General features: G+C 48.6%; 1 protein-coding gene across 1 annotated transcript in view; it reads right to left on the bottom strand.

Annotated features, from left to right (window-relative positions):
* Positions 1–23,955, bottom strand: part of LOC104994283 (solute carrier family 2, facilitated glucose transporter member 9-like) — a gene marked incomplete at its 5' end in the record, with an annotated part of 133,150 nt that overhangs the window by 97,144 nt on the left and 12,051 nt on the right. The window contains one exon of the mRNA XM_010847790.1: positions 8,865–9,052. Within this exon, the coding sequence (XP_010846092.1) occupies positions 8,865–9,052 (188 nt within the window). The remainder of the gene's footprint in view (positions 1–8,864; positions 9,053–23,955) is intronic.

The following is a 23,955-nucleotide window of genomic DNA, read 5'->3' as shown; positions in this document are numbered from 1 at the left end:
AAGGAGATCCAAACAGTCCATTCTGAAGATCAGCCCTGGGATTTCTTTGGAGGGAATGATGCTAAAGCTGAAACTCCAGTACTTTGGCCACCTCATGCGAAGAGTTGACTCACTGGAAAAGACTCTGATGCTGGGAGGGATTGGGGGCAAGAGGAGAAGGGGACGCCAGAGGATGAGATGGCTGGATGGCATCACTGACTCGATGGACGTGAGTCTGAGTGAACTCCAGGACAGGGTGATGGACAGGGAGGCCTGGCTTGCTTCGATTCATGTGGTCGCAAAGAGTCGGACACGACTGAGTGACTGATCTGATCTGATCTGATCTGACCCCCTGCCTCTGATGCCCTAAAGCCCTCCTTCTTAACTCAGGACAGGTGTTCTAGAGACAAAGTATAACATGCAAATGATATGCAAATCATTTTCATCTCTCAACAGCCTGGAAGGGGACATTGCCAGAGGATCAAAGACCACACACAGATGACAAGGCAAGAGCTGGACAGAGACCCAGGCCTGTGCTTCCTGCAGTGCGTTCTTCCCACTGCATGGGCTGTGCTGGGCTCTGAGCCCAGGTTCAGTTCAGTTCAGGCACTCACTTGTGTCCGACTCTTTGCGACCCCATGGGCTGCAGCACGACACGCCTCCCTGTCCATTGCCAACTCCCGGAGTTTACTCAGACTCATTTCCATTGATGATGCCATCCAACCATCTCATCCTCTGTTGTCTCCTTCTCCTCCCACCTTCAATCTTTCCCAGCATCAGGGTCTTTTCCAATGAGTCAGCTCTTCACATCAGGTGGCCAAAGTATTGAAGTTTCAGCTTCAGCATCAGTCCTTCTAATGAACACCCAGGACTGATTTCCTTTATGATGGACTGGCTGGATCTCCTTGAAGTCCAAGGGACTCTCAAGAGTCTTCTTCAACACCACAGTTCAAAAGCATCAGTTCTTCAGTGCTCAGCTTTCTTTATAATCCAGCTCTCACATCTGTACATGACTACTGGAAAAACCATAGCTTTGACTAGATAGACCTTTGTTGGTAAAGTAATGTCTCTGCTTTTTAATATGCTGTCTAGGTTAGTCATAGTTTTTCTTCCAAGGAGCAAGCATCTTTTAATTTCATGGCTGCAGTCACCATCTGTAGTGATTTTGGAGCCCCTCAAAATAAAGTCTCTCACTGTTTCCATTGTGTCCCCATCTATTTCCCATGAAGTGATGGGACTGGATGCCATGATCTTAGTTTTCTGAATGTTGAGTTTTAAGCCAACATTTCCTCTTTCACTTTCATCAAGAGGCTCTTTAGTTCTTCTTCACTTTCTGCCATAAGGGTGGTGTCATCTGCATATCTGAGGTCATTGATATTTCTCCTGGCAATCTTGATTCCAGCATGTGCTTCATTCAGACCAGAATTTCGCATAATGTACTCTGCATGTAAGTTAAATAGGCAGGGTGACAATATACAGCCTTGACGTACTCCTTTCCCGATTTGGAACCAGTCTATTGTTCCATGTCCGGTTCTAACTGTTGCTTCTTGACCTGCGTTCAGATTTCTCAGGAGGCAGGTAAGGTGGTCTAGTATTCCCGATTCTTTAAGAAATTTCCACAGTTTGTTGTGATCCACACAGTCAAAGGCTTTGGTGTAGTCAATAAAGCAAAAGTAGATGTTTTTCTGGAACTCTTTGGCTTTTTCAATGATCCAGTGGATACTGGCAATTTGATCTCTGGTTCCTCTAGCTTTTCTAAATCCAGCTTGAACATCTGGAAGTTCACGGTTCACATACTGTTGAAGCCTGGCTTGAAGGATTTTGAGAATTACTTTACTAGCATGTGAGATGAGTGCAATTGTGCGGTATGTTGAACATTCTTTGACATTGCCTTTCTTTGGGATTGGGATGAAAACTGACCTTTTCCAGTCCTGAGGTCACTGCTGAGTCTTCCAAATTTGCTGGCATATTGAGTGCGGCACTTTCACAGCATTAGAAATACAGGGGATACAGCATCAGGGGATACAGGAACTGAGCTGTTATGGCAACTCATCCCCAAACTGGCAAGTTTCATGTTGAGAGCTGAACATAGACAGTTGAATCTAGAACTTCTACTCTGGCACACACTGGGGTGGCCACTTGGAAGGGCCCTCATTTAGCATTCTCTCCTGTCACGGGGACAGAGCAAATTCTTCTAGTGAGATGGTCTCAGTTATGAGGGTAACAGAACATTTAATTTCTCTAGTTTGAGTTAGGAATTTATCTGGGAAGAAACTTTGAAATGAAACCTGTTCATAATGCTTCTGTTCTTGTGATGAGAAGTTCTGTGCAGAGTATGACTCGGGGTTCTGAATTCCTAATGATGCTTAGACAAATGAGATGGACACTCACATGGCCTGGTTCCAGGCTGGCAGAGGGGGAGGGGTCACACTTTGCTACAAACCTGTCTCAGGCTCTCCTGCCTCCCACCCTCCCTTCCTTCTCCCAGCCTCGTCTCCCTTCCTTTCTATTGTTTATTCAGTACCGTGGGGAACAACATGCCTGTCCTTGCCCTCCCAGATCTAGTCTAGCAGGGAAAGGGTGTGTTATACAACAGTCACACAGGTAAAGATCAAGGGGCACACTAGCTCCCCAGGAATGCTGTGACACTTGGGCCCCCACAGAGTGGACAAATATGCTGGCAGTAAAAGGCCGTGAGTGAAAAAGGTGGCTTAAAGCTCAACATTCAGAAAACTAAGGTCATGGCATCTGGTCCCATCACTTCATGGCAAATAGATGGGGAAACAGTGGAAACAGTGGCAGACTTTATTTCTTTGGGCTCTAAAATCACTGCAGATGGTGACTGCAGCCATGAAATTAAAAGACGCTTACTCCCTAGAAGGAAAGTTATGACCAACCTAGACAGCATATTCAAAAGCAGAGACATTACTTTGCCAAAAAAGGTCCATCTAGTCAAGGCTATGGTTTTTCCAGTAGTCATGTACAGATGTGAGAGCTGGACTATAAAGAAACCTGAGCACTGAAGAACTAACTGATTGCTTTTGAACTGTGGTGTTGGAGAAGACTCTTGAGAGTCTCTTGGACTTCAAGGAGATCCAACCAGTCCATCCTAAAGGAGGTCAGTCCTGGATGTTCATTGAAAGGACTGATGCTGAAGCTGAAACTCCAATACTTTGGCCACCTGATGTGAAGAGCTGACTCATTTGAAAAGACCCTGATGCTGGGAAAGATTGAGGGCAGGAGGAGAAGGGGATGACAGAGGATGAGATGGTTGGATGGCATCACTCACTCAATGGACATGAGTTTGGGTAAACTCCAGGAGTTGGTGATGGACAGGGAGGCCTGTTGTTCATGGGGTTGCAAAGAGTCAGACACGACTGAGTTACTGAACTGAACTGAACTGAACATCTAGAATGAATATTATCAGACCCACATGGCTTCCTACCAGCCTGCGCTCTGAGCCTCCCCACTCATGTTTTACGTTTATTCTGACAAGATTAGGAGTCTTGCTTCCCAAGTATGGTGCATGTCAGAAGCAGCAAAGTTTAAGTGTGTGGCATTGAGAAAGAAGAAAGCACTGCTAGGAACAGTCTTGCTGATACCAGCTAAGAGGAAGGGGGATCTAAAAGAGGCCCATCAGTTACCATCAGAGATAGTGTCTGTCCATAATTTCATCGAGCTTCCCTGGTGGCTCAGATGATAAAGAATCTGCTTGCAACGCGGGAGATCTGGGTTCAATCCCTGGGTCGGAAGGATCCCTGGAGAAGGGAATGGCAACCCACTCCAGTATTCTTGCCTGAAGAATTCCATGGACAGAGGCTACAGTCCATGGGGAAGCAAAGAGTTGGACACGAACTGAGCAACTAACACAAACACACATGATTTCATGCAATCCTCATGGTAGCTGTGAAAAAAAAAAAAAAAAAGAATCTATATCTCCATTTTCCATAAGAGGAAACTGAGGACTGGAGGAGTTGGTATGATTGGCCTCCTCTGTTGAAGAAGGGAGAAATTCAAAAGAAGGAAGGGTAACCTAAGGAGATGAGAGTTCCACTGTCATTCTTCACATTCTAGAAGATTCCAGAACGTTCAAGAAAACTATGGCTTTCTTGTCTCAGGTTTGGCAATCCGGTCAAATTTTCCCCTCAAGGACTTGGTAGGAAGTGCACCCTCCTTACCCCTGTTCTTACCTCCTACTCCTTTCCTCGCATAACACTCAGCTGCCTCCATGCGTCATGGGCTGCTGGAGACCCATGGACCCTGGGAAGGGTCTCCATCCTCAATGATGGTTATGGGGAGGGAGCAGCATCAGAGAGACTGAATCTTTGCACAGAAACCAAAAACACAAGTCTGTTTTTTTGAGCAAAGAACAAATTGTTGGAGGAAGGCAGCTACACAAAATAATTTTAAGTGACAGGTCTAATTTTAGAGACGAGAACTTGAAAGTTACTGTGAGAAGGAGGGGAAAAAACAATCTGACGCTGAAAAGGGAATGAGAAATAACTAAATGTTATGTTCAACTTTCACTTGATTTCTAAAGAGTGTGAAAACCATTCATCGACTCTTTAGCAAAAAAAAAAAAGTACTGAACAATATGTAATGCTTGTTTAGGACAGTGATTCTCGACTGGGGGCAATTTTTGTCCCCAGGGGACATTTTGCCATGATGGAGACATGTTTGTTTGTTGCATGAACTGTCACCTAGGGAGTAGAGGTCTGGTAAGCTGCAAAACATCCTAGAGTGTATACTAAAATTCCACGACAATGAATTTTCCAGCCCCAAATGTGCATAGTGCTAAGGCTGAGAAAGACTGGTTCAGTGCAGGGTATAAGGTCTCAGAGATGGGCTGGGGAATCTGTCAGGGCCCTGCTGCCAGGACGTGTAACCCACCATGACCTTGAGCAAGTCCTTGATCCTCTGCAAGCCTCAGCTTCTTCATTTAGAAAATGGGGATGGAGCCACCTACCCTGCAGGACGTTTGGGTCCAGAATAAAGTGATGAATGGAGATGCCTAGCAGTGTTTATGCCTGTCTTAACATATAGACCGTGTCCCCCAACATTCATTGTTGTTGTTCAGTCATTAAGTTGTGTCCAACTCTCTGGGACCCCACGGACTGTAGCATGCCAGGCTCCTCTGTCCTCAACTATCTCCCAAAGTTTGCTCAAATTCATGTCCATTGAATAGGTGATGTTATCTAACCATCTCATCTTCTGTCATCCCCTTTTCCTCCTGCCCTCAATCTTTCCCAGCATCAGGGTCTTTCTCAATGAGTTGACTCTTTGCATCAGGTAACCAAAGTACTGGAGCTTCAGCTTCAGCATCAGTCCTTCCAATGAATATTCAGGATTGATTTCCTTTAGGATTGACTGGTTGGATCTCCTTGCAGTCCAATGGACTTTCAAGAGTCTTCTCCATCACCACAATTCAAAAGCATTAATTCTTCAGCACTCAGCATTCTTTATGATCCCCCCACATAATTTCTGGTAAAACTAAGGGGACAGAGCAAGTATTAAAGTGCATTTAGAGGCTTTCATCTGTGTTAGCTAGCTCTCTCCTTTGATCTTGTGAATTATTTGGGGGTAGAAGGTAGCTTTTTCCAGGTGCAGGGAGGGAGCTTGGACTAGGGCATAGGACAGTGGGCTCTGAGGCTGGAATTTGCTGCTCACTGGCACTTGTCCTTTAGTATGTAAGAATCAGGGCTTCCCTGAATGCTCAGTTGGTAAAGAATCTGCCTGCAATGCAGGAGACCCTGGTTTGATTCTTGGGTCAGGAAGATTTGCTGGAGAAGGGATAGGCTACCCACTCCAGTATTCTGGCCTGGAGAATTTCATGGACTGTATAGTCCATGGAGTCGCAAAGAGGCGGATACGACTCAGCGACTTTCACTTCACTTCACTTCATGTAAGAATGAAGTAGGACTTGTCCCCTTGACTGCGTAGGGATGACCTAGGGACCCAACCCGGTGACATACACGTATACTCTGAAGCATGGAGTCAAACTGGGGTAGTTGCCAGGGGCTGGGAGTGGGGGAAACTCAGTGTCATTAATGAATAGGTATAAAGTTTCAGTTTAAGCAAGATGAACAAGCTCTAAAGATCTGTACAATATGATGCCCATGGTTAACAATGTCATATTGTGCATTTAAACGTTTGTGAAGAAGATAAATGTCATGCTAAATGTCCTTACAATGATAAGATGGAGGACTTCTCAGGTGGCACAGTGGATAAGAATCCGCCTGACGATACAGGCGACACGGGTTTGATCCCTGGCCTGGAAAGAGTTCATGTTGTCGGAGCAACTAAGGCGGTGCACCACGACTACTGAGCCTGTGCTCCAGAGCCCGTGAGCCACAACTACTGAGCCCGTGCTCCCCAGCTGCTGAAGCCTGTGCTCCACAACTGGAGAAGCCACTGCCATGAGATGACTGTGCACCGCAGCTAGAGCAGCCCCTCCACTCTCCACAATTAGAGAAAGCCCACGAACAGCAATGAAAGGCCTAGCATGGCCAAAGTAAGTAAATAAATAAATACATTTTAAAAAAGAAAGAAAAAGAAAAGAGTTGGAAAGTAGTCAACGCAAAGGAAAGTGACTGAGATCTCAGATCTGCTGGCTCTGGGAGCAGAGATTTTTTTTTTCTCCATCTATGCTTATGCAGTGGGGCTTACAGAAACACTCAAGTGGAATTTACAAAGTAATACAGCATATGCAAATTGGAAAATTATGTCTCACAGAAGGAGAGAATTCTGTTTAGAAATGTCATGGTTCTCTATCTAAATGTCTCATTACATACAGATTCCATATGTGGCTTTACAATTCCACGTGTTAACTTTAAGAAACAGATGCTTTCTCTCTCTGCTTACTCAGAACAGGGAGGGAGCATTTGAAACAGTCTAGCACAACAGAGGTCCATGTAGTCAAAGCTATGGATTTTCCAGTAGTTATGTATGGATGTGAGAACAGAGAATTGACTTTTTGAAGTGTGGTGCTAGAGAAGACTCTTGAAAGTCCCTGGGAAAGCAAAGAGATCAAACCAGTTAATCCTAAAGAAAATCAACCCTGAATACTCTTTGGTAGGACTGATGCTGAAGCTGAAGCATCAATACTTTGTCCACCTGAAGAGCCGACTCATTGGAAAAGACCCTGATGTTGGGAAAGATTAAAGCCAAGAGAAGGGGACAACAGAGGATGAGATGGTTGGATAGCATCACCGACTCGATGGATATGAACTTGGGCAAGCTCTGGGAGATGGTGAGGGACAGGGAAGCCTGGCATGCTGCAGTCTATGGGGTTGCAAAGAGTTGGACACGACTTGGTGATTGAACAACAATAAGCACGACCTTGGTCTTATCCAGAGGAGGCAACAATAGGACTAGATCAAGGTCAGGCAAGTTAACTCAGGTGCCCCCTCCTTCTGCTGACACAACTAGACCAAGGTTAAGCAAATAAGCCACAAGACGATTTCACTTCATCCTGATATTTCCAACAAAAGATGCAAGAAAAAAAAGAGAAATGAGGCTGAACACTGGGTTGTTAACTTCCCCCCCATCCCCTACCCCCTGACTGGAACTACTCCCCTTTCAGGTTGCCTTCCCTACCCACCCACAAACATCCTCCCTGCTGACTCTGGTATGCCAGGGCAACTCTTTCATCTGGGCTTCTTCAGAAGTTCCCTTCTCCTGCCCTCTGGGCCCAGCCACACTTGTCCTGAGCTATGTAACTGACCTCAGAGGGAATATGATTCCTTCAGTGCAGGAATCTCCTCTATGTATTCCTGCCAAGTGGCTGGCCAGCTGGCTTGCACACTTTCACAAATGGGGAACTCACTACCCCTGGAGGCAATCCACTGTTTTCCAGAAGCAGCCATAACAGTAATGATCCTAAGTCTGCCTCCCTACTCCTAAAATTTCTGAATTCTACATTTTGGAGCCCCTAAGAGAGAAGGGGAGGCTTTGTCCATTGGTGGGTTAGGGTACCCCAGAGAAGAAGACCCTCCTCTGGTTTACCTGCCCACATCGACTTGGGCCTCAAGAAACTTTTCTTTAAAGCCTTTAAATTTTATCAGGTCAAAATCATACATTGAAGCCAGCCCAACCAATGTTGTTGTTAAACAGTTGCTAAATCCAACTCTTTGCGACCCCACGGACTGCAGCATGCAAGGCTTCCTTGTCCTTCACTATCTCCTGGAGCTTGCTCAAACTCATGTCCATTGAGTCAGTGAAGCCATCCAACCATCTCATCCTCTGTTGTCCCCTTCTCCTCCCACCTTCAATCTTTCCCAGCATCAGCCCAGCCAAGGGTACCTTTCTTTAAATAATCTCAATGTCATGTCGCTTACTTGTGACTTTCTAATATCTTCCTTAAGAAATATGACTTTTAGGCACTTCTCTGGTGGTCCAGTTGTTAAAAATCTGCCTTCCAATGCAGGGATGCAGGTTCCATCCCTGGGCGGGGAACTAAGATCCCACGTGCCGTGGGACAACTACAGAGCCCATGCTCTGGAGACTGAAAACACAACTAGAGAAAAATCTGCATGCTGCAAGGAAAGATCATGTGTGCTGCAACTAAGACCCAACACAGCCAAATAAATAAATATATATTTTAAAGACATATGATTTCTAAGTGTTTCTAGGGATAAGTAATTATAATGATAGCAGCATTTAGTAAGGGGTAATTCTGGGCTAGCTGCTTCATTGAACATCTCACATAGATTACCTCTTTCCATATTACATTATCCCATTTTACAGATATGGAAACTGATGGTCAGGTTACATGATTGCCCAGTGGCACAGAACTGGGCTAGAACCCAGGGCATACAGGGTCCAAGCCCTGGCCCACCTCCCCCCACCCTTCCCTCCGGTTCCTCTGTCTGTGCTGGGGCACTCACCGCATTGAGGCCGGAGAGCTGGTAGCAGGCCATGGAGATGACTGCGGTGATGAGCTGCCAGCGAACGAAGGGACTCCTGAGCAGCTCCAGCACGGATACCAGCCGGATGTTCCTCTGCACGCGGCTCTCCGCCAGGACCTCCTCCATCTCACGGGAGACGTCCTCTTTGCCCAAGAAGGTCCGGAAGGCTACCAATGGGGAGGAGCACGGATTTCAGTGGGGATTATTAGGACGTCCGCTGTGTCTGATGTTGGGGCCCCCGGGGATGGTCTGTCCCACCATCCAGACACACCGGATGGTTGTATATCAGAGATGGAGCTGGCAGGGGTCGTTGAGGCCATGGAGTGCCAAGCGCTTGTTTAAAAGTAAGAAAATAGGGACCTCCCTGATGGTCCAGTGGCCAAGAACTCTGTTCTCCCACTGCAGGGGTCCCAGGTTGGATCCCTGGTCAGGGAACTGAATCCCACAGGCCACAACTAAGCGTTCACATGTGACAATGAAGAGCAAGATTCTGCATGCTGCAAGTAAGACTGGAGCAGCCAAATAGATAAATGATATATACACACACACACAAAGACCCTGATTCTGGGAAGGATTGAAGGCAGGAGGAGAAGAGGATGACAAGGATGAGATGGTTGGATGGCAGCACCGATTCAATGGACATGAGTATGAGTAAACTCCAGGAGTTGGTGATGGACAGGGAAGCCTGGCGTGCGGCAGTCCATGGGGTTGCAAAGAGTTGGACATGACTGAGCGACTGACCTGAACTGATATATACAAAACAAAAGTAGGAAAACAGGAGGCCCACAGAGATGTAGTGACCTGCTCAAGGTCATTGAGTTGGCCAGGAGAAGAACCCCTAGAGAACCAGGCTCCTCTGATTGCCCCCCCTGCAAAGCTGAGCACAGCCAGGGTTCAAATCCCATCTCTACCTCTGGGTAGATGAGCAGCGTTCATGCCTCAAAAAGTTCCTGTAATGACCAAGTGATGTAACATATGCTAAACCCCTGGCTCCATGATGATGCACTGAGCACCTCCTGTCCGCCCAGCCCTGTGTGCTCATTCTCACTGGTGGCCTCTAGACGGAAGTCAGACTGCCACCTGACCAGGATGCCTGGAACGGGGATTGAACTAAATGATCTCCAGGGCCCTTTCCACACAGCCCTGTGAAATACAGAAAGCTGGATTGGAATATTCTCAAAGAGCCAATCTTCCCAGGATTCAAGCTCACCCCTGTGACTCAGGCTTTCCCAGGCTGAACACTGCAAATTTCCAGCCTCAGTGAGCATGTCATCTTTTTTTTTTTTTTTTTTTTACCAAGCCCTTAATTGTGCAAACTGCCATGGATATATGCACGAAGCTGGGCTGTCTGATTAGACCCCCGAGATCACAATAATTAGATCTGGGGAGATGGTTTTAGAATGCAGATTTAAATATTCAGCACTTAGGTATTCATCCTCCTACAGGGGAGGCGGCTTGTGATGGCTCCTGGGGACAGTCCATTCCTGATACAGTGTGCATCATCCCTAAAAACACTGCTCTGAACCTCAGGCCAGGTGAAACTACTTTTCTTAAGTAGGAAAAATCAAAACATGGTTGTTAAATCTCTCCAGATTCTGCAAGCCCAGGAAGGCTCTGAGGTGTTATTTCCAGAAGTATAGTAAAAACCACCTCAGAATGTCTCTTTTGTAAGCTGTAATTTAATACCTTTCCCAGCATTTATTAAAGATAAGTGGAGGAAACAGCTGAGGGGGAAATGTTTCTGTAGCATTCACTAAACCATAGTATTTCTCAAAGTTCAAAAATGCAATATTCATGTCATAAAGTAAGCCTAGAGTTTCAGGGCAAGAAAATATTTCTCTCTTCTTCCTGACATACATAAAATAAGGAGAACTTGAGAACCTTTTTTTTTTTCCCCCTTTTCACTTTGGCTGCTGGGAAGCTCTCAGTTAAACTCATTGTTCAGCTCTTAGAGTTTCCTGGAGCAAAATTCTTTCTTCTTCCTGTTAAAAGTTCTGATCTCATTCTTTTTTAATTTTTAAAAATTATTTATTTATTTTTGGTTGTACTGGGTCTTTGTTGCTGCCCCGACTTTTCTCTGTTTGCAGCGAGCAGGGGCTACTCTCTGAGTGCAGTACACAGGCTTCTCATTGTAGTGGCTTCTCTTATCTCTGCACTTGGCCATGCCCTTCTCTCTACCGGGAATGCTCTTCCTGCCTTTCCTCGCCTGGCTAACTTTTCCCACTTCGAAGTCAGAGCCTGGGCTCTCACAGTCCCTTGCGTTTTTTCCTACCTTGGCACTTTCTCACCACACTTTCATCAGCACCTGCTGTGAGCACCTGGAAGTCCAGTGCCTGGTGCCCGGGGGAGAGCAGGTGCCAAGTTGGTGTTTGTTGATCCTGTGGGGACAGTACTGGTCATGTAAAGGGATGGTCTCGTGTATGGTGGGCCGAAATCATGGGCTGTTCAGAGCCAATTCTCAGTACAAACTTACTGAGCGTCTGCTGTGCTCCAGACGTTGCACTGGGGAGGCAGTGTCTCCACTGCAATCACACCACATTTCCAAATGTGGAATTCCAACCCCAGGAGAGGCTCCATGGGAACAAGATTCCCTGATCAGAGAAGTTTAGTCTCACTGCATGAGTGCTAGCTCCCGGAGGTTCAAACTTTACATTAGACTAGTAAAGGCTGTGGACTTCTCTGGTGGCCCAGTGATTAAGAGTCTGCTTGCCAATGCAGGGGACATGGGTTCAATCCCTGGTCTGGAAGGATTCCACATGCTGTGGAGCAACTAATCTTGTGCGCCACAGCTACTGAAGTCCTCTCATCCTAGAGCCTGAGCTTCGCAAAAAGAGAAGCCTGAGCACCACAAGTAGAAAAAGACTATGTGTAGCTATGAAGACCCAGCACAGCCAAAATAAATAATAAAATTAAGAAAGAAAGAAAATTAAAACAAAAAAAGTAACGGTTCTGATAAGTCCCGCGAGAAAGACACCCATTTCATTTTGTTTAGTTCCACATTTCCCAAGTGTGTTTCCTGGTGCATCAACTAACATTGTGCAGAAGTACATCAAGAAGTGTGATTCTAACTTTACGCGGCAGTGTCACAGAGGGAGCAAATTCAGGACGTCCTGGGAGCCGGGAGGGGAGCTCCATGGATGGCGCTGGGCAGAGAGGAGGCAAATATCACCAGGTTACTCCCTATCTCTGTCTTTTAGGAGGCACTTTGAAGAGCAGAAAAAGCCAGGGGTAGGCAGAAGAATGACCACCCATGTCAGTCCACATTCTAATCCCCAGTACCTGTGAATAAGTTAGCATTCATGGCCAAAGGGGCACTGCATATGTGATTAATGTAAAGGCCTTGAGATGGGGAGGTTATCCTGGATTATCTAGGTGGGCCCAATGTCATCACAAGGGTCCTTATAAGAGAAAGGTAGGAGGGTCAGAGTGAGAGAGAAACTGATGTGACCATGGAAACAGGGGTTGGAGGAGGGATGCACTTTAAAGGAGGAAGGGGTCACGAGCCAAGGAGTGCGGGCCACCTCTACGAGCTGGAAAGGGCCAGGAATGATTCTCCCCTGGAGCCTCCAGAAAGGATCCCAGCCCTGCCAGCACTTTGATATTAGCCTGTTGAGTCCTATTTTGCAGTTTTGACTTCCAGAACTATAAGGTAATAAATTGATGTTTTAAGCCACCAAAGGAAAACCAACGCAGAGCCACTGAAATGAGGAAGCTGTAGGTTCAACCCCACCACCACTCACTTTCTGCAGGACACGGGGAAAGCACCTGATCTTTCAAGCCTTAGGTCTTAACTGTAAGATGGGGCTGAGGCCACCTCTGTCTCCACGTCACTATGACAACCACCTGCAGAGTAGGCAAGGCACCAGGCAAAGCCTGGAGCTCAGTGCCATCAGCGACCCCTTTCAGGGACAAGTACCCCGCTGGGAAGCTAGAGGGCATGAATGAAACCAGCATCATGAAGGACTTAGTAAGGGCAAAGGGGGATGTGTCTGTCCAGTACTTCCAGGAATCTGGGAGGGAGAGCTTGGAAGGGATGGAGGTCACAGACTTGGGTCATGCAGTCGCAAGCCTAGGGTTTAAGCACATAGCCCTAGATGGAGCGTCCTGGGTGGGTGGCCACAGAAGAGTCATCAGCCTCTCTGGACTCCATCCTCACGTCTAATTCAGGGATGATCCTCGTGCGAGCCTCTCGGGGTATAAGGACTGGGTAGTGGGCCCTCACCTGGAGGGGTGCCTGGTCCTGAAAAGTCCTTATTTGGTGCTCTAGAATAGTTGGGGAGCATGTTGGGGTGGGACCTCTGGGCTCACCCAGAAGCTTATCCTGGCTTCAGGCACGGGCCTTCCTGGTGCCAGCTCTCTCAGTTAGTGAGGATATAGGGCAGGGCTCTGCTGGCATCTGATTCTCCCTGAGTGGTCACAGCTGCCTGGGACTTGGGGTTGAGGGGGATTCTGAGGTTGTCCTCTCTGCCCAGTGGGGAAGAATGGGTGACGGACCAGGCAGAATCCAACAGAGCAGGCTGGTGGCTCATGTGCCACGTGTTAGCTGGACCCACGTGGACAATACATGCCAGGAGTGTCCAAGGGATGGGTCTGGGAGACCATTCATGGCCGGAGCCTGGATTTGGAAGTGGGTGATGGGGGAAAGGGGTGATGAGCTGGAGGCTGTGTGGTCCCGTGAGCTCCTATCCTCACCATCTAAGAGAGCTGAGCCCGCATCCTGCCCACCAACACTTCACACCACAACATAGAGATATCAAGAAAAACAGGTGTTCTTGGCCAGGGCTGACTCACAGCCCTGAAATTTTCCAGCCCAATGATGCCCTTTCTGGAAGTGGAGCCTGAGCCTGGCAAACTCAGAGAAAGAACTGAAGGTTGAGGGCAGCCTGGTTCAGGCCCTGAAATAACCACAAAATGCTGTGCCCTGAGTAAAATGGGCACAGGTGTCTAGTGGAGAGGAGGCGACAGCCATGGAGACAGGCTGAGCTGGGCGCCACCCCAGAGCTGCCGCCTGTCGGCCATGGAGCCCTGTAGGCCTCTGGAGCCTCACCCATCTCTTTCCCCGGATTCCAGAGGGGTGGAATGGCGTGGCACTCTGGTACGGTGACACCCGCAAGGTCACCACACCTGTGACCGGTTGTGTAACAGTGGGTGGTGGTGTTTAAGAGCCCCGACTCTGGGGCCACTCTGGATGAGTCCCCATCCTGGCTTCACCACTTTTCACCTAGTCGGATGCCAGGCCAGTTATTTAATATTTCTGTGCCTTAGTTTTCTCATCTGTAAAATGGACAGAACAGCCCTGGGCTGCCAGCAGTATTAAACATCAGCACTCACGTATTCCTTTAAGCAGGGCTGGCTCTTAATGACCAGGAGGCACTGTAAGGCCACTAACTACGACAGAAGGCGCTTGCTACAGGAAGCCTCCTGGGGCTTCCTTCTTTTATCTTAACCTGACAATGACTACAAAACACTCTAACCTATGGTGGGTTGAATTCTGGCCCCATACACATATGTTCAAGTCCTAACCTACAGCTGGTTTATTTGGAAAAGGGATCTTTGCAGATGCAACTGTGGTATCAGTTAAGCTGAGGTCATCCTGGAGGAGGGTGGGCCCTGAATCCCATATGACTCTCGTCCTTGTAAGAAGAGGAAAAGAATCACAGACAGACAGACACTGGGGAGATGGCCGCACGACGGCAGAGGCAGGGGTTGGCATGATGCGGCTGTTAAGCCAAGGAATGCAAAGGACTGCTGGTGACACCAGATGCTGGCAGGGAAAGCAGGTCCTGTTGACACCTTGATTTTGAACCTCTGGCCTCCAGGACCATGAGAAAATAAATTTCTGCTGCTTTAAAGCCTCCCAATTTGTGGTACTTTGTTCTAGCAGCAACCACCCGTGATCACCTTATGTTAGCATTTATCACATCATGCTACAGCAAAGCACAGAACAATCTGGAGAACATGTTCTCATGATCCGGAGGGGCCCTGGGACAAGGCAGGCCAAGGGATTTTCTGGGGAGCCCAGGGTGATGGCCTTTGCAGTCGCAGGTAAGGAAGCGCACTGAACTCAGCACAGCGTGGGCCTCGGCGCTTCTGAAAAGAGAGGTTTCATCGATACGTGGCTTTTCCCACTGTATTAGTATTTAAGGGGCGGAAATCACTGGGTTTTTAATTTAGGTTTGGTTCCTTTTTATTATTGACAGCAGGGGTAGTAAAAAATACTGGAACTTATGTTGTAGTTTTATAACATTTCAACATGGACCAACCCTGGAGTTTTCACACGGCCCAAGTGAAGGGGCGTGAGGGCTCCGCCAATCACTGGAGCTGTCAGCCCTTCGTCTTCCTTTGTTTTTGGTGCAGAGTGATATATTAAAGTTACGTGTGTAATTTACTGGTTAGTGGATCTGAGAAGGGTAGTTTTCCGTTTTAACAGAATCAACCACGACAAGGAGATAGGCTACCCACTCCAGTATTCTTGGGCTTCCCTTGTGGCTCAGCTGGTAAAGAATCCGCCTGCAATGCAGGAGACCTGGGTTGGATCCTGGGTTGGAAAGATCTTCTGGAGAAGGGAAAGGCTACCCACTCCAGTATTCTGGCCTGGAGAGTTCCATGGACTGTATAGCGCATGGGGTCACCAAGAGTTGGACACGACTGAGCAACTTTCACTTTCAACCATGACAAATGTACAGGCAGCTGATAAAGAATCCTCCTAAGAAATGACAGATTAAAGATAAAATGAACAAAGGCAGCACAAAGACAGAACAGCAGACCTGCCACCTCGCTCCAGGCACAAGCCTGTTGTCAGCTCCCGTGGCTGTGACAGGAGGCGGCCTGGCAGAAAGTCTTAAAAGACAAGACAGAAGCAATCTATCTTTTCAAGGTAAGGTGACGTTTTTAACACAAGAGTGAGAGTAGCAACTTTTTGATGGAAGTTATTCTATGAAAAAAGATGTTTGGAAATGCTTCTATCACCTTGTGGCTTGGAAACCAAACTGATGGACATAGGTCACCTATTCAAATGCTCAAATCTGCTCGGTAAAAAAAAAATTTGCAAACATTTAAAAAAATTATTTCTGTTTGAAAATATTCCAGAAGAAGGGTTTCAGTGAGTTTTCCTAAATTTTGGTTGTTAAAATATGAAAAGGCAACATCTTCTGGTGATTCTGTGAGGACAGCCAAAAGACAGCTGGGAAGATGGAAATGTACCAGCTGCACTTTCAGAGCCTGTGAGTAACCACATCGCTTCCCTCTGGTCTTTAGGTGAAGGCCTGCGATCAGCCTCTGGAGCAGGGATCCCACTCACAGGGGCAGGCGTCCATGCCAGGGTACAGATCATGCGCCATGCTGACAGGGGTGTCCTGCAGCTGGCTAATGGCCACCACTGCTGCCTCTGTCATCACCGGAGTCCCACCAGCTCCAGGGCAGGCCCTGATACTGGTGTGCAGCTTATGACACATCGTGCCAGAGACTGGGTCTCATTCAGGGCCTGGTATGCAGCAGGCGCTCAAACCACGCTGGAAAAATGTAACTGGACCCTACTCACATTTGCTGATGAGTTGGGCTTCTCTGGCGGCTCTGATGGTAAAGAATATGCCTGCAATGCGGGAGACCTGGCTTTGATCCCTGGGTTGGGAAGATCCCCTGGAGAAGGGAAAGGCTACCCACTCCAGTATTCTGGCCTGGAGAATTCCATGGACTGTATAGCCCATGGGGTCACAAAGAGTCAGACACGACTGAGCGACTTTCACTTTCACTTTAGTCCAGAGGAGAGGGGGCTCTGAGGGAGAAGCCTGTGTGTGGCTGGGGTTGGTCTTATTCTCCTTGGCCCAGAGTCAGACCAGGACTAAGGGCAGAGCTGTGATGAATGGGATATCAGCTCGCCACAAGAAAGAACTGTTGGATTGATGTGTTCCAGGGTGGGCTGGGTGGTCTCTCGAGCAGTGAGTTCCCCATCCCTGGAGGTGTGCAAGGAGAGGCCTGATGACCACCCATTGGAGATGTTGTGGGAGGACCCCAGGCCTTAAACAGGAAGATGGGAAGGGGGAAAAAGTCTCTAAACACAAGCACACAAACCCAGAAGTGTGCGGGTTCCACAGGAGGGGGGAGACACATCTGGGTGGTGGTGGGGGGCAGGGATTGAGATGGACACACACAGTTGTAACTAGCTGTCTGTGGAGAGAGAGGAGAGGGCTTTAGAAACGACTAATCTGTGAGTCATTTCCAAAAGTCATTCTCTATGGAAGACAACCCTCCCAGAGGAGTCCATCTTCCTGAATCCCCAAGCCACTTAAACAACTCACCTGTCTGCCCCAGAGCTTCCCCTCCGGCTCAGCCTCCCACCCACCCTTGCTTCTCAGGATTCACCTCTCTTTCATATGTCCTCTGTGTTCTAATCGCTAACTCCAAAGACCTTGAAAAAGGAGTGAGAATTTTCATTTCCCACCTGGAAAAAAACCCCTCTGGGGGCATGGTCAACTCTCGGGCTGGGAGTGGGAGGCATTTTGCAACTAATTCTTGTACCAGTTAAAGACTGGCCTTTACTCGAGGGGACTCAGAACACCAACCAGGGGCGGGGTGGCGAACATTTATTGTGCACCTATTGTGTGCCAGCGGAGAAGGCAATGGCACCCCACTCCAGTACTTTTGCCTGGAGAATCCCATGGAAGGAGGAGCCCGGTAGGCTGCAGTCCATGGGGTCGCTAAGAGTCGGACACGACTGAGCGACTTCACTTTCACTTTTCACTTTCATGGATTGGAGAAGGAAATGGCAACCCACTCCAGTGTTCTTGCCTGGAGAATCCCAGGGGCGGGGGAGCCTGGTGGGCTACCGTCTATGGGGTCGCACAGAGTTGGACGCGACTGAATCGACTTAGCAGCAGCAGCAGCATTGTGTGCCAGGGGGTTTCCCTGGTGGCTCAGTGGTAAAGAATCCACCTGCAATGCAGGAGATGCAGGAGATATGCGTTCAACCCCTGGGTGGGGAAGATGCCCTGGAGGAGGGCATGGCAACCCACTCCAGTATTCTTGCCTGGGAAATCCCATGGACAGAGGAGCCTGGTGGGCTGCCATCCATGAAGTCGTAAAGAATCGGACATGACTGAAGTGACTCAAAGCACGGCACAGTGTGCCAGACCCTGGGCTGGGCGTCTTACAGACTTGGCTGCAATTCCTAGTGTGGTTTAGCCCCCTGAGCTTCAGAGACATTAGAAGACCTCCCAGAGATCCCAGGTAGAAAGGAGAGAGTCAGTGTTTCAGCCTGGATCCGTCTGATCATTCTTTCCACACACTTCAAAGGATGATGAAAAGACACAGCGGAGCGGAGAAGCTACCAGAACCAGATTCAGTTCACTTCAATTAACCTGCGGCTTCTGAGAGCTTTGACATGCCGTAGGTGCCAACGTCTACTACGTTAAGGAAAGAACAAGGCAGGGTCTCTGCTTGAAGGCGTTCTCTCGAGTGGGAGCCAGAGGCAACTTGCTACCACTCCGGGGGCGGGGGGCGGAGATGGAGGTGGGGCCAGCAGAAGCTGCACAACCTCCCTGCAAGATCAGTGCTCTGACCGCTGTTAACAGAGGGGGAAACCAAGACTCAGTAGGACCACGGGATGTACCCACATCACACAGGAGAGCTGGCGTTTCCACTCCTACGCTGCCCCTGCCCACGGGGTGATGCAGGCTTGGCCCAAAAGATGATGCTGATGGGAGGAGGTCACAGACGGTGCGGGCCTCCTGGTGTCACCCGAGCTTGCTCAAACTGCATAACTGAGACTTCCTGCCTGTTGATAGCAGCTTCTCATTCTCCGTCCCCCACTCCAGTCCCTGGCACTCACTACTCGACAGCTGGACTGGATGAAATTGACTGTTTAATTAAATTAATTGATTAATTAATTTTAGGGGTAGCAACCCACAAGAGGATGTACACTTATTTTTTTGAGTCTTCATGCAATTTGTTACAATACTGCTTCTGTCCTGTGCTTTGGGTTTTCTAGCTGCAAGGCATGTTGGATCTTAGCTGCCTGATCAGGGATGGAACTCACACCCTCTGTATTGGAAGGTGGAGTCTTAACCACTGGACCACCAAGGAAGTCCCTGAACTTGACTCTTTTAGATATCTCATGTAAGTGAGAACATGCAGTGTTTGTCCTTCTGTGACTGACATCTGACTTAGCCTAATGTCCTCGAGATCCATCCGTGTTGTCACCTGTTATAGGATGCCCTCCTTTTGCAAGGCCGAATAACGTTCCATGGTAAGTATATCACATTTTCTCAATCCATTCACTCAAAACCGAACATTTAGGTTGTTTCCATATCTTGGCTATTGTAAACCGTGCTGCAGTGCTAGTAGGAACAGGAATGCTAATAGCTCTTAGAGATCTTCGTTTTGATTCTTACGGACCAATGGAATAGAACAGAGAACCTAGAAACAAACCCATATGTAGAGGGTCAACTGGGCTTCCTTGGTGGCTCAGATGGTAAAGAGTCCGCCTGCAATGCAGGAGATGTGGGTTCAATCCCTGGGTCGGGAAGATCCCCTGGAGAAGGGAATGGCAACACACTCCCATATTCTTGCCTGGGAAATCCTATGGACAGAGGATCCTAGCGGGCTACAGTCCACGAGGTTGCAAAGAGTCAGACACGACTGACCAACTAACACACTTACAATCAGGAAATGGCAATGTAGGTGTATGAACCCCAGCAGTCTGGCTCAGAAAAACTAAGCTCCTAACCTCCACGGCGTGCTACCTCTCTGCAGCTCTGCAAAACCTACAGAGGTTCTTCATTCTCCTTCCAGGGCCCTGAGTTCCATCTGTAACACACACAGACACAAGTGAGTACACACACACACACACGTGCTTGCTTGCTATCTAAGCTGCCTCAATTTTCTCCTTGATGTCTATAAAGTGAAAGATGGAGTTCTAATACGTAATCAAGAGAGGAAAACGAAGGCTCTAGTGGGTGGTGTGGTGAGGCCACTTGACCTTGAACCCCTGGCTTCTTCATCTCTACGAGGACCTGCATGCAGACGCCCTCGCAGCGCTGCGGTGCTCAGTGTCCCACATGCCAGTACAAGGGCTTGTAAAAGTCAGTGCCACTCCTGCTCCTATAAACCACTGACATGGGAGCAAAAAGCTAGTGGCAGGACGATCATGGTTGTCTAGCAGGTTAGAACCACGGGGGCACCGTCAAGTTTGGGCTGGTCCTTCCCTGATCTTGGCCTGCAGCTCCGCTCCTCCCCTGCTGGAGGGGCAGTGAGAGCCCCATGGACACAGGCCAGGAGAAAGAGCCTGGTTCCAGCTCAGACACTGACTTGCCCAGGGCCTCCGGCCAGGCGTTCACGCCTCTGCTGTCTGCAAAAAGCAGGCACTGTGTTTGTGCCAAGTCGCTTCAGTTGTGTTTGACTCTTTGCGACCTCATGAACTGTCTAGCCCACCAGGCTCCTCTGTCCATGGGATTCTCTAGGCAAGAATCCTGGAGTGGGTTGCTGTGCCCTCCTCCAGGGGATCGTCCCCACTCAGGGACTGAACCCACATCTCTTATGTCACCGGTATTGGCATGGCCCATTTCTAATCCCTGAGACTGGAGGAGGGTCTAGGCTGAGCTCAGCTACTCTCCCCCAGATGCATTCTGTTTGAGCCAAACTCTGTCCTCCTGCTTTTCAGTCACCTGTGTAGATCCCAGATTCTGTGGTTTTATAGACCAAGACAAACTTGGGTGTAAGAACTGGCCCCAGCACTTACTGAGTGACTTTTGGTAGGTTGTACCAACTTCCCCAAGTCTTTGTTTTCTGACCTGTAAAATGGGAGTGAGAACTCAGATCTCGTAGGTGGGGAGGGGTGTAACAGGCGAGCCATGGGGACAGGACAGGTGCCACAGGTCCTTAGCGCGCGCCAGCCCTCCTCCTTTCTCTCGGGTCATTGCACGGAGTTAGGACCTCCTCCACCTGTGCACCTGTGCTTCAGGCAGGCCATGTTTATTTCCTCATGACAGTGTATTAAAAAGCAGAGACATTGCTTTGCCAACAAAGGTCCATACAGTCAAAGCTATGGTTTTTCCAGTAGTCATGTACAGATGTGAGAGTTGGACCAAAAAGAAAACTGAGTGCTGAAGAATTGATGCTTTTGAACTGTGATGTTGGAGAAGACTCTTGAGAGTCGCTTGGACTGCGAGGAGATCCAACCAGTCTATCCTAAGGTAAATCAGTCCTGAATATTCATTGGAAAGACTAATGCTGAAGCTGAAACTCCAATACTTTTGCACCTGATGTGAACAGCCAACTCACTGGAAAAGACCCTGATGCTGGGAAAGATTGAAGGCAGGAGGAGAAGGGGACGACAGAGGATGAGATGACTGGATGGCATCACTCACTCAGTGGACATGAGTTTGAGCAAACTCCAGGAGATGGTGAACGACAGAAAAACCGACGTGGCTGCAGTTTATGGGGTCATAAAGAGTCAGAAACAACTTAGCGACTGAACAACATTCAGTGCACATTTACTGAACATCTTCTAGACACCAAAAGCTAGCCTTCTGTGAGCCCTCATCTCAGTTACAAGTGCTAGGAATTTGACTTCAGGGAAGAGTGGCTTTCAGATTGTACATCAGTCTCCATGTCTCAGCACGACCACTTTGAGCTGGGGCCTTTCCTGAACACTTCATCAACATTCCACGTCTGGTTCTGTCCCTCTCAGCACATGTTCAGACATCCCTGCCTGCAGAGTTTTCCTGCCACTGTGAGAGACTACAAGCAGTCTCCAAATTAGGTGACTTTGTACAAACACACATGCTTCGCTTTGACCTGGAAAATCTACCCTGAGGCAGACTTCTTAGGTACAGAAGAAGAAACTATCAAGGCAAAAACATCAGAAGGGCCAAAGAGACTCTCTGAAACATCTCCCTGGTGAAAACGGCTGGTCTGCATCCTACAGCACCCTCATCCCTGTCTCCCCCTCTTAACCTTCTTCTCCTTCACGTTTCCGGGACAGGTCAACCTCCCTCCAACCGCCACGGGCAACTGCCAGTGTGAAAGAAGTCCAGAGCTCCAGAGACCAGGACACATACTGCGCTGTGAGGTGCACTCTGAACTCTGGTTTCATTTATCCTTTTAACAACTGTTTAGTGAGCATCTATTATGTGCCAGGTGCTGCTCTGGGTGCTGGGGTTTCTGCAAAGAAAACAAGGAAATTTCCTGCCCTCAGGGAGCTTTCATTTGAGCGAGGAAACAGATACTAAACCAATTAACCTAGAACTAGGCAAATTCTGGTCATTGATAACATTCCAGCAAAAAAAGAAAATCAAATCAGGACGAGTGACAGTGTGGAGGAGACATTGCTCTTGGAGCCACTGTATTGGGAAGATGCTTTAGAAGAGATGCCAGTGCAGCAGAGAACCTGCTGAAGGGAGGGAGGCAGGGCTGGGCAGACGTTTAGGGAAAGAGCCTTCCAGGTGGGGGAGCAGGTGCAAAGGACCAGGGTGACATGTACCAGGAATTATCCCACCTTTACTAGCTGAGTTAGATCCTGCCCACTGGGACTCAGTCCCAAATCACGCTCTTAGAATCACTCCTGTGTTCCTGAGCTACGATCATGCACTCCACATTCCCAGGACTCCGTGCTAGCCCACTTGTCAGGGTCCACCCATAAGACGCGCTGATGTGGGAGAGAAGGTAGGAAGAAGGAAGATGCTCTTCTGCACCAGGTTGAACCTCTGGCACCATGAGTGGTGGTGGCTCCCACTCTGCTTCAGAGACAGAGGCTCTGGTGTCCCCATTGGCGATGACATCGGCCACATTTGTGCCAGCAGCCCTGCTCTGCAGCCACAGGTGTCTCCCTGTGGTATCAATAAGGAGTGAGGGCTCTGGGGTCCGAGCATGAGTGAGGACTCTGAGGGACCCATCCTGTTGCCCTGCTTAGCACCTGGGCAGCCACGCCCTACATCACGCCGCTCCGTCTGAAATGTTGTTCCTGTTACTCCTGGGTTCCAAGTGCAACAGCTCAGGGACCGTGATGTCATCTCCCTGCATCTCTCTGAGTCTTAGTCGTCCCATCTGCATAATAAGGAGTAGAAGCCTTGCAGGACCTCCCAGTGGTGCGGTGGTAAAGAATCTACCTGCCAACGCAGGAGACGCAGGTTTGATCCCTGGGTCAGGAAGACACCCTGGAGGAGGGAATGGCAACGCAGTCCAGTATTCTTGCCTGGGAATTTCCATAGACAGAGGAGGCTGTTGGGCTATATAGTCCATGGGATCACAAAGAGTCAGACACCACTGAGCACATGCATGGAAACACTGTAGGCTTTTGTTTTTTTGGTGAGGGTTAAGACAATGGATTCAGTAAACACATCTCTGTTAATTTCCTGTGGCTGCTGTAACAAGTTACCACAAGCCATGGCTTACAACAATGCCAAAGCATCATCTTACAGTTCTGAAGGTCAGAATCTGAAAGCAGCTTCCGTGGACCACAAGCAATGTGTCATCAGGGCTGAGTTCCTTCTGAGGCTCTAGGGGAACGTCCGTGCTTTGTCTCTTCCGGTTTCTATAGTCTGCCTGCTCTCCTTGTCTCATGGCCTCTTCCTCCATCTTCAAGGCCAGCAGCCTTGGGCCCAAACCTTCTCATGCAGCTGTCTGGTTTTCTCTCTTCTGTCTTCCTTTTCCCCTTAGAACAATCCTTGTGATTCCACTGAGTCCTGGTGGATAACCCCAGGTACTCTCTCCATCTCAGAGTCAGTCAAGGAGCCATCTTCACTCCACCTGCCTTCCTCATTCCCTTGTCATGTAGCCTAACCTGATCACAGGTTCTGGGAAGTAATACATGAACACCTTTCGGAGGCAGAGGACCATTCCTTTGCTTCCCACACTAGCACACATTTTATTCCGTGCCATCGAACAGTTCCTTGGGTGGGGAGCAGGACACTCCAGCAGTCACACTTGTGACCGCCCTGTAGTGTGAGCCCATGGGTGGTAGCAGACCCTGAGGGCCTGTTTTCCAGGAGCCCAGGGCCCAGTACGAGCTCCTGCCCCAACGTGCCAGAGCCTGACCACAGAGCCCGCAGCTGGACCAGCCTAGAGGAAGCATCTT

This window comes from Bison bison, unplaced genomic scaffold (assembly GCF_000754665.1).
Source record: "Bison bison bison isolate TAMUID 2011002044 unplaced genomic scaffold, Bison_UMD1.0 scf7180017864255, whole genome shotgun sequence".
Lineage (NCBI taxonomy): Eukaryota > Metazoa > Chordata > Mammalia > Artiodactyla > Bovidae > Bison > Bison bison.
This window is presented reverse-complemented; position numbering and strand designations above follow the sequence as displayed.